The 16,470-nt window shown below is 33.1% G+C and overlaps 2 protein-coding genes across 4 annotated transcripts; both read left to right on the forward strand.

Annotated features, from left to right (window-relative positions):
* The first annotated feature begins 1,280 nt into the window (after positions 1 to 1,280).
* Positions 1,281 to 8,912, forward strand: LOC143572141 (uncharacterized). Of its 3 annotated transcripts, none has more exons than XM_077057372.1 (7): positions 1,281 to 1,736; positions 4,565 to 4,966; positions 5,390 to 5,552; positions 6,030 to 6,491; positions 6,623 to 6,731; positions 8,017 to 8,096; positions 8,248 to 8,912. In XM_077057372.1, exons 4-7 carry the CDS (start codon positions 6,276 to 6,278, stop codon positions 8,611 to 8,613), a joined length of 771 nt encoding a protein of 256 aa, XP_076913487.1. In that variant the 5' UTR covers positions 1,281 to 1,736; positions 4,565 to 4,966; positions 5,390 to 5,552; positions 6,030 to 6,275; the 3' UTR covers positions 8,614 to 8,912. The 3 variants fall into 3 exon arrangements, with proteins under 3 accessions (XP_076913487.1, XP_076913490.1, XP_076913488.1); XM_077057375.1 differs by having other exon boundaries at positions 1,282 to 1,736; positions 6,638 to 6,731; positions 8,248 to 8,910; XM_077057373.1 differs by lacking the exons at positions 1,281 to 1,736; positions 4,565 to 4,966 and having other exon boundaries at positions 4,973 to 5,552.
* A 1,240-nt stretch (positions 8,913 to 10,152) lies between these two features.
* Positions 10,153 to 14,943, forward strand: LOC143572137 (uncharacterized). The gene is made up of 5 exons (XM_077057370.1): positions 10,153 to 10,322; positions 10,402 to 10,630; positions 11,244 to 11,419; positions 12,575 to 12,866; positions 13,468 to 14,943. Exons 1-5 carry the CDS (start codon positions 10,262 to 10,264, stop codon positions 13,532 to 13,534), a joined length of 825 nt encoding a protein of 274 aa, XP_076913485.1. The 5' UTR covers positions 10,153 to 10,261; the 3' UTR covers positions 13,535 to 14,943.
* The last annotated feature ends 1,527 nt before the right edge of the window (positions 14,944 to 16,470 follow it).

Here is a 16,470-nt window from a genome sequence, read left to right on the forward strand (position 1 = left end):
GACGCCTATTGTGCGGATTTGGTGAAACATGTTTGGCGTTATCATTCTCATGAATTGAGCTCGGATTTAGAGAAGGATTCGACTTAGTTATATTTATCTTATTCATATTTGTGATGATTTTTAAAAATTATTTTTTTTCTTTTCTTGTTTTCTATTTTAGTTTTGTCTTTTATGTATAACTTAATGAAATTTACACTTTTTTAATGTTAAAAGTATTAAATTATTTCAATTACATGTAAATGGTAGAAAACAATAATTAAATAATGATTACATAATCAACAATAAAGCCTCCAACCAAGCCCCTCCCATTACAACTAACAAATCAAGATATTAGTCCTATGTTTGACACCGTTAAGAAAATATTTGATAGTTTGAATATCACAGATTTCAAGCAGCAATATGGATGGCAAAACGCAGCAACTACATCAGGGGTAAAACTGGAAAATTTTAATTAACAGACTGCAGATCGAATCAAATTTTCTTTTTATTGCTGTTAAAGGGTTTATTTAGAGTTAATTATGGTTCTTGTCTATAAGTGTTAGAATGGGTGGGTAAGATAACGGGTCAAACTTAATTTAAGTATGTTGTTTACATAACAGTATATCTGAATCATGTAAGTTACATTTCGAGTTATAATTTGGTTAACGGATAAGTTCTAATTTTGTGCTCATTTTATGACTTATAGTGTTACAAAAAAAACACGCCTTTTTCGTTGCAACATAATATGTGTTGGTATCTCATTTGCCGTCTCTCAGGTTATATCTTTTTTTTGTATTCTTTTGATAAAATATTGTTTTTAATTGATTATGGTTCGCCATGTATAAGTGGTGAAATTGGGTAGGTAGGATAATAGGTCGTAAATAAATAGTTTAATTTGTTTGTAACTTCTTATAAGTTCTATTTTTCTAGGATATTCATTTGCATAAGACGAGCTGGTGTATTGCAGAGTATTTGTCGTTTGGTTCTCTTTGGACCCACAGAAGAAGAGCAAGCACTTTATGTATGATTAATAGCTTTAGATAACTAATTGTAAAACATTTTTTTATTTATTTTAAGATCCTAATTGTAAAACGTCACACTATGTAGTATGTACTGTTGATGTAAACTTGACTACGATATATCTCTAATCGTACAAACACAAACACCGTCGTAACACATGGGTAAAGAAACTCACTATAATTATTATAAATTATTATTAGTTTATTTATTTTGAGTGCACGTTATTCAAAGTTAGATGTCTACCCACAGGAATGTTCTTTTTACCATTAATAGCAACATGAAAAAAGTTTCAACTTTATCAAATACTATGGCAATTATTGAACTTTTATATGTAACAATATAACGTGCCCAACATGTAAGAAGTTGAGTTTTTACATGTGAGTAGGATATCATCATTAACTAAATAAAGCCAAATTCTGAATTTCAGAAACTTATATTAATTAAATATAGTAATAGTCTTTGTTATAAATTATAAAAAAAATAAAAAGAGAAACATCAAAAATTGATGATATTATTTTCATATATATACACACACTTGATTTTCAAACATACACACATACTCTCTCTCTCTCTCTCTCTCTCTCTTATATAAAATTTCCAGCTGGCCCATCAAAACTCATCTCAAACTGCTGCATGAAACCATGAATTCTCAAGAAAACACTAGCACTAAATATGAAGGTGAAGAGGTGCATGATTCAAGTTCTTCTCAAACTGAAGCTATAGTCCCTTTTGAAATGGTTTGTTTTCATTTCTCTCTTCGGTTTATAAATTACTAAATTTGTTTTCTTCTATTTTAATACAACTGATTGCAAACGGGGGAATAAAATCTGAAATTAAGAATGACCCATTTGCAATCATATTAAATTCGGGTCGTAATTCTTTCTGTCTTCGACTTCTATATTTCTCTACCCTATCATTCTTAATTTTAGATTTGATTACTAAAGGTAACTTTTTATAACTTATTGATGATCAGGACATAAAAAATATTTTGATCTTTAAAACAAAACTCTACCCTTTCTATTTGTTTAAGAATAAAGATTATAAATTTATAAATCTTTGAACGAATAGAATAGATCATAAATTATTGAAATTGAACAATAAAGATTATAAAATTTTGAGATTTAACAGTAGGTCATAAATTTTTGAATTTAAGAACAAAGGTTATCAATTTAAGATTAAATAATAAGACTATCATTTTTTGGAATTGAACAATTAAGATTGTAACTTTTGCAATTGAACAGAAAGACTATAAATATTTTGAACTTTTTTTTTTGCTAGAAAAGGGTATTTTAGACATTATACCAACAGTCAAAGTGAACCTTAATTGGTCTTTTTAGCAACTTTTGAGAATTCCCTTAATAGTTCTTGCTTGACAGTCCAATCAAGCTTCAAAGCATTTGAACTCCTCTTTTTTACATTTTATGAGAATGTAGAAGGTACTATGGAAGCTTTAAATTTATGTAATTTTTTTATTACTTTTGTATTATGACTTGTGAATCAATCATTTTATTCAAATGTTACCTTTTGATAATTTTAGAATTAATTAAAAACTCATATATTTTGTGAGATTGTGATTTATACGCTATATATATATTACTTCTTCTACCATCACGTAAGCTATAGCGGTGGCGGTGCTATACGATATATTGGGTTAGTTGTGTAGCGGTGTGAAAATTTCTAATTATACATAAATCAACGCTCACAATAAATACTTTATGAAAAAAAGTGTTTCTTTAAAGAGACCTTCAAAACAACACGCAAAAGGATAAGCACTTACATGTCACACCCTCCAGGCGCGGTCGGCAAAAGTGGCTTCTTTTTAATAAAACATGAACTTTTTATCTTAAAATGTGAACTTTAACCATATAACTTGAGTTTCAAGATTTGTAGTACTCATGACCTTTACATGTGTTTTGACCAGTTTGTTGACTTTTATTTTCAGATTATATATTATCTTGTTTAATCAAAGGCTTATGATAACAGCTTTTAAGAGCCAGTTGGAATAAATTGTCTTTGAATTGATGACTTGGAATTTTGAATAGAAAAGGATTTTTTTTTATTTATAATTTTATTACTTTGTAACTTTTATAAGCATCATATAAACTTTTCATATGCTTTTGTTAGTGCAGAATGACTTGGATTGCATTGTTTTTCAATTAAAATCCCCAAATTATGCTAATGTTACCTTTTAATAATTGTAAATGATGTGGAAAAGTTTAAGTTGTAATTGTTTATATTATTTTTGTTCGTTTTTGATAGGGACCCACAAAATAAAAGGGATGGTTTGAACGTTTTGGGCCTTAAGATTTGTGTCGAATAAAGAACCGACTCTTGTAAACTTTGAAGTTTAAAAGGCCATAATAACTTTATTCGTGTCATAGATTGTGTGGTTTAAAGTAGGGTCGGGCTCGGTATTACTATCAGTCTCGAAACCTTAGAAAGTGGATACCGAATTGGTACCGGTTTGGAAACCTCAAAAAATGAGTACTAAATTAGTACAAAAAGTATATGGTTTAGTATCGGTGCCTGGTACCATTTAGTCATCCATAATTTAAAGATTCTACACATATCCATACCAATAATTTTTTGTCCTCTAAATCGCATAATAAAACTAGGAAGGTCCTTTGCATAAAAAAAAATGTTTTCAGTCATGTAACTCTCATGTCATTTATGTGTGTATGATTATAGACTGCAAACTTATTTTCAAACAATCTATAAAACAAAATTATTTATATATAACTTTTTACCTTTTAGAATTTTAAGACACTATAAAAATAGGGACGTAAAGCTATTGCTTTATTTCACTTCCTCTAAAGCTGTCATTGATTCTAAAAACCTTTTATTAATTTTAAATAGAATAATTATTAAAAAAAAGAATTCTAATGTGGAAGACTTTAGACTTTATTTGTTTTGGAGCATTTTCATATAATAGTAACCAAGTTTCAAAAGTGTTCCAATTAGGTCACTCAACTTTCATATTTTATTAAATTAAATGTTTTAACATGTTTTTTTAACGTTTTTATTTTTTGTTTCACATAGGAAGTCTTTTTATCTTTTTTATGTTGACGTTGAGTGGCGACATGAATTTTATTTTTTATTTTTGAATTTTAATATAATTAACGTTTTTTAATTTTTTTAAAAAATATAACTACATATATTGCAAATTCCGACCCCCCACATCTTATCCTCCATTTCTTTCTTAACAAACAAAAAAATCGGTGAGACTCAATTTGAAGATTTAGTGACCCGATTTGAGAAAAATATGCATGAGGGACCTAATTGGAACACTTTTGAAAGTTGGTTACTATTTTATGATATATTCCCGTTTGTTTATATCATTTCCATCCACTTTGACCCACAAAATAAAGAAAATAAAGATGGATTTTAAGGCCATAGCCCATAACCGTATAGTCATTACTTTGTTGTTTCATAGCTTGTAGACCTATTGTTCATGATATGGTACTTGATCCATTTGGAATTTGAGCAAAACATTAGACTTTCTTGCTAAAATTAGAAATAGGTTTTTTCTAATCATTCTAATAGGTTATGTTCTTATTTGATTTAGGGTGACAACTGTTTGAGAGAACATGTGGTTTTGGAAATACCATCAAGTGCATTACATTCTTCATCCTCTCAAGAATGTGTTCATATACAAATGCCTCCACCACCTCCACCGCCGCCTCGATTTCACAAGAAAGTGAATTTCTTTGTGGTGGATTCACCAAACAAATCTCAAAAGAAAAGTCTTTTACCACAATCAAATTTTAAGAACACAAGTACTATGTCTGATGTAATGATTCCAGCAGGCACAAGTTCTTTACCAGAAGAGAAATCGCCTATTTCAAGATCATGGTCACTCACAAAAGTGTTTACAAAGATAACTTCACCATCTCTTCCTTTTACCCCGGTTGGACTTATGGAACCCGGACCTAGATTAAGAAGTGCGGGTGGTTCACTTAATTTACAGGTTAGTTGATTAGATTTTATTACCATTTGGTTTTATGACTTTGCTATAAAAGGTAAAAATATAGCTTGATTACATGCTAGCATAATGCTTGAGTTTAAGCACTTGGGTAAGGGCCAAAACATGTTCAGGTTGACACGTGTAGTTTTTTCAGTATAAGTTAAGACAGGTGTGGGGTTGACCATGAAACACGTGTTTGTCCCTTTTCTAATAAACAAATAACATTTTCCTTATGATTATAAAGAAGAAAAATTTGGTAGGCGCCGAACGCATTAAAGTCATATTTACAAGCTTTCATCTCGTTTGATATTTTTCTTGTTTAGCTAAATTTTTGATTTGATGCTACAAATTTACTTGACTTTCCGTTCTTTTTCAATATGAGACATCTTACAATTCTCGAAATGAACAATGTTTGATCATTTGTAGACTAAAGTCCATGACCATATATATCGGTCTCAATCCGTGCCCATCCTTAATGAAAAGATACATTATAAGCGAATGGATTCCTTCTTCCGTGTAGTCCCTACAACTCCACGAGCAAAAGATTTTGATGCCATGACACCAACCCCTACTCCTGTAGACGATGATGGTAAGCTTGCTAATTTCTTGTGGTCTAAACGAACATGAAACTTATGTTTGGATTTACGTTTTGTAATTGATTAGTGATTCTCTCTTTAAGTTTTAATATTTTGGATAAACAGAATCCCCCTTAAGATACCATAATTTTGAGGAGACCAGTCAGTTTTGTAGCAATCATAACAAAATCTATTATCCAATTTACAACATACGTTTAGAAGTTCTTTTTTCCCAATTTAACAAATCTTTCTACTTATTTCATAAAAAAATATCATTTTTGGTCCTTTAGTCTTTCACATCTTATACAATCAAAAATTACTCAAAACATTCATTTTACCACTTCATAGTTCACACCAAACACTATTTTATACATATCACACAACTATTTTCCAGTCACACATCCAAATAGCACCCAAATATTATCCAAAAGGTCAATCTTTATTCTGTTATCGATATAACTACAAATGATAATTCGTCTAATTTTATGAAGCTGACGAGGATAATATAGCCGAAGAAGAGGCAGTTTGTAGGATATGTTTAATTGAACTATGTGAAGGTGGAGAAACCTTAAAAATGGAATGTAGTTGCAAAGGTGAACTTGCTTTAGCCCATAAAAAATGTGCCATAAAATGGTTTAGCCTAAAAGGTAACAAAACATGTGATGTTTGCCATCAAGATGTTGAAAATCTACCTGTTACACTTTTAAGAATCAAAAGTACCGTTAGAAACCGAGATAATGGTACAACTGCAGCCCATGATCATGCTCAAGTTAATGCGTACAGGCAAGTTTTATTTAACCTTTTTTTTTAAAAATAGGTTGAAGCTGAATTTAGCATCTAATGTCGAATTTTGTTTTCATTTAAGCAGTGATATCTATCGCGTGTGGCAAGAAGCACCAATACTTGTTATTGTTAGCACTCTTGCATACTTTTGCTTTCTTGAGCAGTTTCTGGTAAGATTCATGTGGATTTTGGTTCGGGTTATGATTGGAAGAATGAAATTGTGTTCAATTTTGAACAAATTTCATTCACAAACTTATCCGGTTTTTTTATTACGTTTTATAGTAATTTTGTTTTGATGGAGTGTATTCTTGTGAAGATTGCAGAGAAGATGGGAAAAAGTTCAATTGCTATATCTCTTCCGTTTTCTTGTATATTAGGGCTTCTCTCATCCATGACTTCTACCGCCATGGGTAAGCTTTCTACTTTAAACAAACTTCAAGATAAACACGGTGTCAGGGTCTCCATCCGTGGAGGGTGCTGACGAGTGGAGTCGCTCTTAAGTCGCTAAAGTTCGGTTCACTAAATTTTAAATCGATTTGAACACAAGATTAAGTTGAAACTCGTTTAAAACTCGAGCTTGGCTCGTAGTTTTATATGTGGAACTTAATTAGCTCGTGAGGCTGACAAGTGGAGCCGCTTGTAAGTCACTAAAGTTCGGTTCACTAAATTTCAAATCGATTTGAACACAAGATTAAGTTGAAACTCGTTTAAAACACGAGCTTGACCCATAGTTTTATATGTGGGAACTTGATTAGCTCATGAGGCTAAACAATGTTATTTTTATAAATATAATAATGTTTTTAAAAATAATAATTATAAGTTATTGAATAAGCACTATCATATATTTTGTTGTAATAATAGATTTAAAGTATATATATAGGGGAGGTTATTGTACAAAGGGCAGTTAACGTGTAAACCGTTCAAAATCTTAGCTATATATTGCATAACTATTTACATAAGTGTGTAATTTTTTTTACATGTGTAATTTTTTGTGCGTAATTAGTTAACTTTTATGCATGATTTATTTACTTCATGCGTAATTAAGATGCAAAAGGCGTTTGTGCACTTTGTACGATAAGGAGCCTTTGTATTTGTATTGAAGCATTTATATATAAATTAAAGAGAAATGGATCATGAGAAACTAAAAAGTTATGAGAAAACTACTACTAACCAATCATTCTTTTTTCAAATTTTTTACTAATCAAGTTAAAAATGTAAAATTGATAAAACAAATTAAGAAATGTGTGTGTATATATATAGATATGTGTGTGTAGTTCAAAAGGTTTTATATATGTAACTTGTTCGCGACATATATGTTCTTGCATGAGTTAGATATATGTAACATTTTGAACTACATATTTTGTAAAAAAAGGTTTTATCTTTTTTTCCTTACATTTGTTGCCTTTTTAATAAAATAAATGGAAAAAAATGCTTATTGCTTGGTAATCGTTTACTCGTCTTCTCGTTACTTTGTGGTTTTCTCTGAGACCATTTCCTAAATTATAGATAACTAAATAATAAATGAACCAAACAAGACTTATGATATTACTTATGTAACTTAGCTTGAGTTCGAGCTTAGTTAGATTCGGTTAAGTGTCTCATGGGTGAGGGTGTCCCACAAACATAATCCTAAACTTAACACTCCATAGTTTTTGTACTTTAAAGATTCTGAATTTCGATTTTGTTTTTGTACAGCGAAACGTAGATTAGTGTGGGTATATGCATCAGTACAGTTCGCATTTGTGGGCATTTTTGCCTATATTTTCAGCTCAGTGGTAAGCAAAATCATTATATTTGTGTTGGTCTTTTAATGTATTATAGCTAGTAATTAAACATACTGTAGCACTTCCATATGGGTATCACTCATTAAAAATGATGAAATAATAAGATTCACTTTGTTATAACATTTGTTTCAATAACATGTAGGTTAAACGTCAGCCAATGTTATCAATTGTTCTTGCAGCTTTTGCGGGATGTGGGGCTGCGATATGTTGTAGGTCCATTGTCGTGGGGGCCTTGAGGTTAAGAAGATGGTGGCGTCGCATGTCAAATCAACAACGTGATTCTTCAACGCTTGAAATTGCACCACCATCACCATTAGTAGCGTTTGACACGCCACCACCACCATCATTCTCACCTCCACCACCGCCATCATATGCAACTTCTTTAAATGATTTTCCTTCAAATTCACCACAACTTGAAGTTCCATCACCACTTCCAACTCCAGCACCAGCACCAGCACCAACACCAACGCCACCAACAATAACTACAACAAACTGTCGAAAAGTTTGAAATTTGTAAAGACGGAAATGAAGGTTAAGATTATAAGTTGGGATTTCTTTTATTAATGTTTGGTTTCGTTAATTAAGATTATATGTTTGGTTTGTGTCGTTTGGTTTGTGTCGTTTGTTTGATATTACTGATAATTTGTTGGTCTTTTTTTTAACAAAAATATATATTTAGTAGACATATGTGGTGATATTTTGATTTGTTGATGTCTCTTGAAAGCTTTTGTTATATGCATGTCTTGTGAAATATTCAAAATAAACTTTTGAACATTTAATATTCTTCTTTCTACAATTTGTTTTAGAAAAGTAGAGCCACATGAGATCTCCATTACTATATCCCTTGGAATAATTTCATTTGTATCCCTAAACAGATTTTTTTTTTAAATTATTTTTACAAATTTAGTTGGAAAATGGTAGAAGTCTCAGGTTTTGGCTTGATGTGTGGTTAGATAATAAACCGTTTGCTTTAGAAACTACCAAAGGATGCATGATAGCTAATCGTTGCAATCTAAACAATGAAAGTTTTTGGTTCTCGTGGAATTGGAGACATCAGCCTAATCATGGGGAGGTTTTAGTCGACCTAAATGAGTTAAAGAGAAAATTACTAGAGCAGTTTCAGTTCGGTGTTTACACTGATAAAATGGGAATGGCTCGATGTTGTTCGGGTACCTTCTCTGTTGCCTCAGTGAAGAATCTTTTCGTGTTGGCTAATATCAATCCTATTTTAGATTGGAACAACTGGGCACCCTTAAAGATTAATGTGTTCGGTTGGCGAGCAATTCTTGACCGGCTCCTGACATCCGATGCGTTGGCTAAAAGAAGCATTCTTCACAATTCTCCTGTTTATTGCTTTTGTAGGAATGAAATCGAGACTACTAAGCATGCGTTCACATCCTATATTGTGGCTTCGGTTGGTGACAACATACAAGTGCGTGGTGTAAAATTCTCCTGAATGTTTTCTCTATTCAAGACACTTTCGATCATCATACACACATTTCGGGACACGATCATAGGAGCATAATCATTCAGGGTGTTAGTCATGTGGAGCATTTGGCGTGCTATAAACAAGTATACCTTATCAATCAAACCGATGAAGATTGGGAATATATTGGTCAAGATTATTAAATCTCTTAGCTTTCATTGGATTAGAAATCGATCAAAGTCCTTATATTTGGATTGCCTTATCTCATAAATTTAAAAAGTATAACAATCATAGAAATTGAAATCCAACCAAATTCACAACACCTAAATAGAGGTGTCCATTATTCGGTATAAATCTGACTAACCGAATCTAAGCAAAAGTAATTAACACCATACCGAATTACAATTACAAAAAGTTTTGAAAGTTTACATCAATGAAGCTGTTGTATAGACTAAAATGAAGATGCCCGGGAGGTAATGAGAATTTGGTAACGGGCCAACAAAAGAGAAGAAGGTGAGGCCATGTGTCTTTAACAAGGAAATGGTAGTGTTAAACCATCATAGAGGTTTTAATATTATTATTTAATTGTTATTTTATCTACTTGGATTCAATTCAATCAAATCCCTATTTACTTCCACTTTTATATTCAATCTTTCTGACAAATAAAGCCGTCACCGGCGGCGCACAATCCAATTCACTGCCACTACATCAACAAAGCAACACTATATATATGTATACAATAACACACACCAAGATAACCTTACGATTACCACTACTAAACCATATTCAAGGTACTACTCTTTCTGGGTCTACTTCAAACCCTTAATTACTTTTAAACCCTCAATTAGTATTTTTTTTATACAATTTCAGGATTACCCAGAATTTATCAACACAACAGGGGATTTGGATTTGTAACCAAACAAATAAGAAAAATGGCGTGGAGTTTGGACAGATGTGACCAGGGTATTGAAGTTATTAAGTCTGGTATCGTTCGACCTGCAACTGAGGTTTATGGTGATGAAGCTGTTGAAGCTTTGAAGTCCGGCAAGGTTATTGCTGTTCCTACTGATACTCTATACGGTTTCGCCTGTGATGCTTGGTATGTTTGCTGATTTTTTATTCAATTTGGTGGTGCACACCAGGTGTTCGACGTTTTGCTTGTGTGAATGTATTGTTAGGTTTTAGTAGGGCTGTGAACTTTTGACATGACGCGAGTTTGATGTGAAATTCGCGGGCTTGGGTTTGGTATAAACGGGTTTGGGTGAGTTTCACGTCAAACCGGGGAGCATGTTTAGCTAAACGGGTCGGGTTTGGGTCAACCTGGAGTGGCGGGTTCGTGGATTGACTTGCTTAACCAATTTGTTTTTTTTTTCACTTTAATTATTTTTAAATGTATTTTATGTAATCACTTAAATTGGTTGGGCATGTTGTGCTAAATATAAAAACTAGTAAGGAAATTGATATTAGATTTTATAATTAAAATATAGTTGTTTTATATTAATTTGTATTTTTCTTTGTAAAAATGTAAACTCAAAGTATTAATATGTGAAAAAATAAAAAAGTAAAAAACTTTTGGGTTAACCGGGTAGTGTTCGAGTGAGTCTTACATGATTTTTGGGTTCAGGTTCGTGTCGGGTTAGACCTGCAAGCACGATCTGTTTGCCACCCCTAGTTTTTAATGGTAATTGTTAATTGTTTGGGTGCTGGTACAGCTCTGTAGAGGCAGTTAATAGGATATATGAAATCAAAGGGCGGAAGCACACTAGCCCGTTAGCAATTTGTGTTGGTGATGTGAAAGATATTGGGCGGTTTGCAGTTACAGATCATATGCCCCTTGGCTTGCTTGAAGGTCTCCTTCCCGGGCCAGTAACCGTGGTGCTAACACGAGGTTTGGTCACTCTCTGCAGACTCCGTATGGTTATTTTAGATTTACATGTCATATTTTGGATAACCGTCCACCTCTCTATCCCATTGGATAGAGGTACGGTGTGCCTACATCCCACCCTCCCCAGACCCTACTTATAGCTTTGCTATTGGTGGGACTCCACTGGGTATGATTGATTGATTGATTTTGGATAACCGAGCCTGCTGAACTTGTGATATATATATATATATGTGTGTGTGTGGGTGGGTGGGTGGGTGTGGGTGTGCGTGCTTACGTGCTCGGCCGCTCGCTCGCTCTGGCTACCCTGTTTAAGGCTTGAGTCTTGTCTCAGTATATACAAGCTTGGTTGTTATGTTCTTAGTTGGTTACTTAGCTCAGTGCACAACTGCATACCGGCTTTTTAAATTTAGAAATAGAACTCTAGAGATATAATTACATTCAAAATCTCTCTTTTGAGACATTAGACTTTTTTTATAAAGATACTAAGAATAGTAAGCTATTAAGTATAAGTTTGGTTCATATAGTTTTTTGTTTAGGGATTTAAACAAGCCAAGCCCAAGCTCAACTAAGCTCGAGCTCGGCTCGTTTAACTGGAGTTTGTGCTCGAGCTCAGCTTGTTTCTAGCTATTTCTAAAGTTCGAGCTCAACTCATTTATTATTAATTAAATAATTTATATATGTAATCATATATACATCTTTTTACACTTTTATAAAGAATAATACTAAAAATCTAAATTTTAATTTAACATATTAAAAATAATAATATAAGCTTGTTTAGGCTCGCTAGCCAGCTCGAGCTTGATAAGTGAAGCTTGGGTTTGGTTATTCAGTAAGCTTATTTCTAGTCTCGAGCTTTTAGCTTGCCGATCTTGAGTAGGTCACGAGCGACTTGGGTCATTTACACCTCTAGTTTTGTGCATATGATCAAACGAGTTCAATTGGCTAAAGTGATTAAACTAGCTGGTTCAATCGGGGTTGGGTCACCAAAACAAGCTGAACCAATGTTATATGGTAGAGGTAGCAAAAATATACTTTCTAGTACAAGTCAAAACGGGTTGTGTTGTGTGTTGTGCATACCAACACAATATTTATTTGATACGTATGACCTGATTTACTGGTTCAACTTTAGCTAATAATATTGAAACTTTGATTTTGTAGGGGAATTGAGTATTCTTGAGAAGTCGTTAAACCCGGGATTAGATAGCATAGGAGTTCGGGTACCTGATTCTGAGTTTATCAGAATGATAGCCCGTGGATCAGGAAGTGCATTGGCTTTGACCAGTGCAAACCTTAGCGGTCAACCGAGTAGTGTTGACATCAAAGATTTCAAAAGCTTGTGGGAACACTGTGCATTTGTTTATGATGGCGGTATTCTGCCAGCTGGACGGGCAGGGTCAACCGTTGTTGACCTCACTATGCTCGGGAAATACAAGATATTGAGAGCAGGGAGGTAAGACTTGAATGGGTTGGCTTTTACGTTTGGTCTCAAATGGTCAAACCGTCAAACCAATATAATCAGCTAAAAGGGGGATGAGTTTAATGGGTAGGGGTGTTAAACGGGTTGTGACGCGAACCCGAACCTGAAAATCGTGTCAGACACGTGAACCCCATTATGACACGAATATTCACAGGTTGACCCGAACACAACCTGTTTGACCCAAAACTTTTTATATATTTTTTTTTCATATATTAATACTTTAAATCTATATTTTTACAACAAAAAGTACAAATTTTAATAAAAGTTATATTTTAGTTGTATAATCTTATGTATATATTTGTTTTAGTTTCAAAATTTGCCATAAGATAGCCAACCAATCTATTTATTTGCATAAATACTTTTTGCTGACATAAACCCGACCCGAACCCGAACCTGTTTTTGCCAAACACAATTATACCAAATCCAAATTCACAAATTTTGTGCTAGGTTCGTGTTGTATTTTCGATCATGTCTGAAATTCACACCTCTATTAATGGGCTGACCGTGTTTTGACTAGCATTGGTTAATGAAGTCACAATTTTGACTTTTATGTTTTGTGTCATTATGTGAGCAGTGCTGAGGAAGAGACCGTCTCGATATTGGAGAGGCATTCTCTACAAAAAGCGGGAGCTACTGTTTGACCTTTCATGAATGTTTGACTTTGACTTTGTTCAAGGTAACATAAACGTTTCCGGTCTTGTTATTTTTCCTTTACCCGATTTGGGTTTAACTTTTTATGCGGATAGTTAATTTGGATGATAAATTATGCTGAATATTAATTCCTTGAGGTCAACGACTTCAAGGGGAAACAACACATTTACATTGTAGAGTATTGTTGGTTACACATTAGGAAATTATGGTTGATGTATGCTATCTTTATTATTTAACCATGAAAATATGTGTTTTTCATGTCATTGTATGGGATTCATTTTCTTTGTTAATAATGTTATAAGCTACTTGTGAGTATTTATACGCAATATTACAAGCCTCCATAACAGCTAATGTGAATCTACTATGAGAAACCATTCTTCAGCTTGATAATGCATATATTCATTATAATTATGAACTTTTGATTGACATGACCGGGTACTCGGGTGCTAATGATGTATAAGTTGTATTGACACGGGCTTAGGTTAAACGTTCTGCACTTATAGGGGTGAACAGTTCATGGTATTACTCGTAAAAACAGAGGAACCAACCCGTGCAAACCTGATTAACCGATCCCTGTATTGTTGGCATTAACAAAATCTAATAGTAGCCCAAACAAGGAAAGTTAGTTCTACTAGGAACCCTTATTAAACCGAACCACATAACCTGTTACAAATTGGACTGACTGTAATGGTAACCTCAGTACCCGAGAACCAGACAGTCATCATAATATGATGGAAGAAAATAAAAGAACTCAGATGTCTGGAAAGGTTTGAAATTACAAGTAAATCAATATTGTTTATGCTTTTGCAATTTACATATTATATGGCACTTGATATTAGACCTGTAACTCACCTAAGCCGATCTCACCAGCACCCAAATGTGCCTATATCTGTTTAACCAGAAAACCAATGAAACCGATTGATGGTAGGGTTGGGTATCGTTTAGACTTACAAAAATCAGAAACCCAATTAACCCGACACATTAACTAGAAAGCTGAATACATCCATTACTTCCTTAAGTTTAAGATTATATATTTATTTGCCTACTATAGTTTTAATTAATTTGGTTGATATACTGATTGCTAGACAAATATAGACAAGTATTTCAATCAGAACAACACATCTTTTAATAGGTTTATTTCTGTAGGTTATAAATATTTTTGTGCAATTTGTAACCAATTCTAATATGTAACTACTTCATGTAACTTCTGAAAGTGTAGACTGCTAAAACCCCACACTTTCAAAAGGGATATCAAGAATCCACAAAGTAAAAAAATCAGAAGCTTTGAAAATTTTACTTTCTGCCAACAATATTTAATATCTGTAACCCAACCCGAGCAAATCCGTTACCCATAGGAAAACCGATCAAAATCGATTGTTATTAGCATCGAGTATCAGATATATTTTCAAACTTGAAAGCCCGAATAAGCGGAACATGCCTAGATATCAAACCCGATCAACACCCCTACTTGTTGGTACTATAAATTTTGAAGAGAAGCTTCAAATCGTAGGGTAGTACATGATCAAGATACAAAATTTCATGCAATTGTAGAAAAATTGAAATTGAAGTCTTACGCGGGTGTGAGATGTTTTTGGACTCAAGGCTCATACACATTGTAACTTCACCCTTATACCAACTAATATTGTATGTTTTGTTTCCAAATTTGTTTTGTGGCTACTTGGGTGGAAACTTTTGAAGTTGTTATGCATCCTGAAGTACTAAAAGGGTTGATGATACGAGGTGGGTATTTCTTATGATCCAACATCACTTGTATGAATGAGACGATATAAGATTTGCCAAAAACACATATACACGCTTTTGAGATTCATCATTCTTTATGAGGTTTGTACTCACCAAGTGTTAGCAACTTAGCACTAACCATTTGTAACATCGACTCTAATTCCTCCACAAGGAGCTCATGAATTTATTTTGGTTACTTGGTGGAAAGGGGAAACTTCCCTGAATTTAATCCCAACCAAGCATGCCTAATTACTGGAGTATTTCTCTCATTCACAATCAAGGTGTTCAAAATGCATTGATGAATTCATAAAATGGTAGAATCTATTGGATATGCAAGATTTGCTTAAGGTGTAAATAGTTTAACTGTGAAATCTATAGAATATGTAGTGACTCTTTTAATAGTTACTCTTTTAATGTAAAACTGTAAGTAAAATGAGGAAAATGTATAGGTTGTGTGTAGTAGAAGAATGGTGAGGCGCCAAGAGGTGGCCGCATCAGCCAGATGGAGCGCCAAAACAAGTAGACATTGTGGGGTGCCAAACCTCCCATAAGCTTTAACGGAGGTAAGGGCGTGAGAGGTGGGATCCATCATCAATCAACCAATCATATAATTTTATATTCTATATTTTTAACTTTTTAACTTTAATTTGTTTTTTTTAGAAACCACTACACTAAAGTTATTTAAAGTCGCATTACCGATATAATATTGACATGACATTTTAACATACACCATATGCTAATATCATTACATATAGACTTATGAGATATTATAAGACGTGAATGGTGGCACAAGGATTTCTTAAATACACACGGAATTAATGATGATGGGACGACATTTCTTCAACGGTGGATTCTAATATTTTATTGGTTGTATGCTTGCATATGCATCTTTGCTAAGAAAAAAGCCAGATTCAAATAATCAATAACTCTTGTGTATGTGGATTGTTTGAATATACCTAAATTCTCGATGAGGTTCATAAAACAATCAAAAATATAAACAGAGAATATCAATCATAAGACATCGTAAAGATGAAATCTAGAAAAAAAGCTACATAGAAGTAGTGTTAACAAGATATTATACGAATAAATTAAACTCAACTACTTAATATAGTTGTGAGGTCACTTGATGTTGTAAGAGGTACATTTCAATTTTCAACATCCCAAAGACGATGATTAGATTTTTTTT

The sequence above is a fragment of the Bidens hawaiensis genome, unplaced genomic scaffold, assembly GCF_021521415.1.
Source record: "Bidens hawaiensis isolate Kalapana, Puna unplaced genomic scaffold, B.hawaiensis_p1.1 tig00025754_1, whole genome shotgun sequence".
Taxonomy (NCBI): Eukaryota; Viridiplantae; Streptophyta; class Magnoliopsida; order Asterales; family Asteraceae; genus Bidens; species Bidens hawaiensis.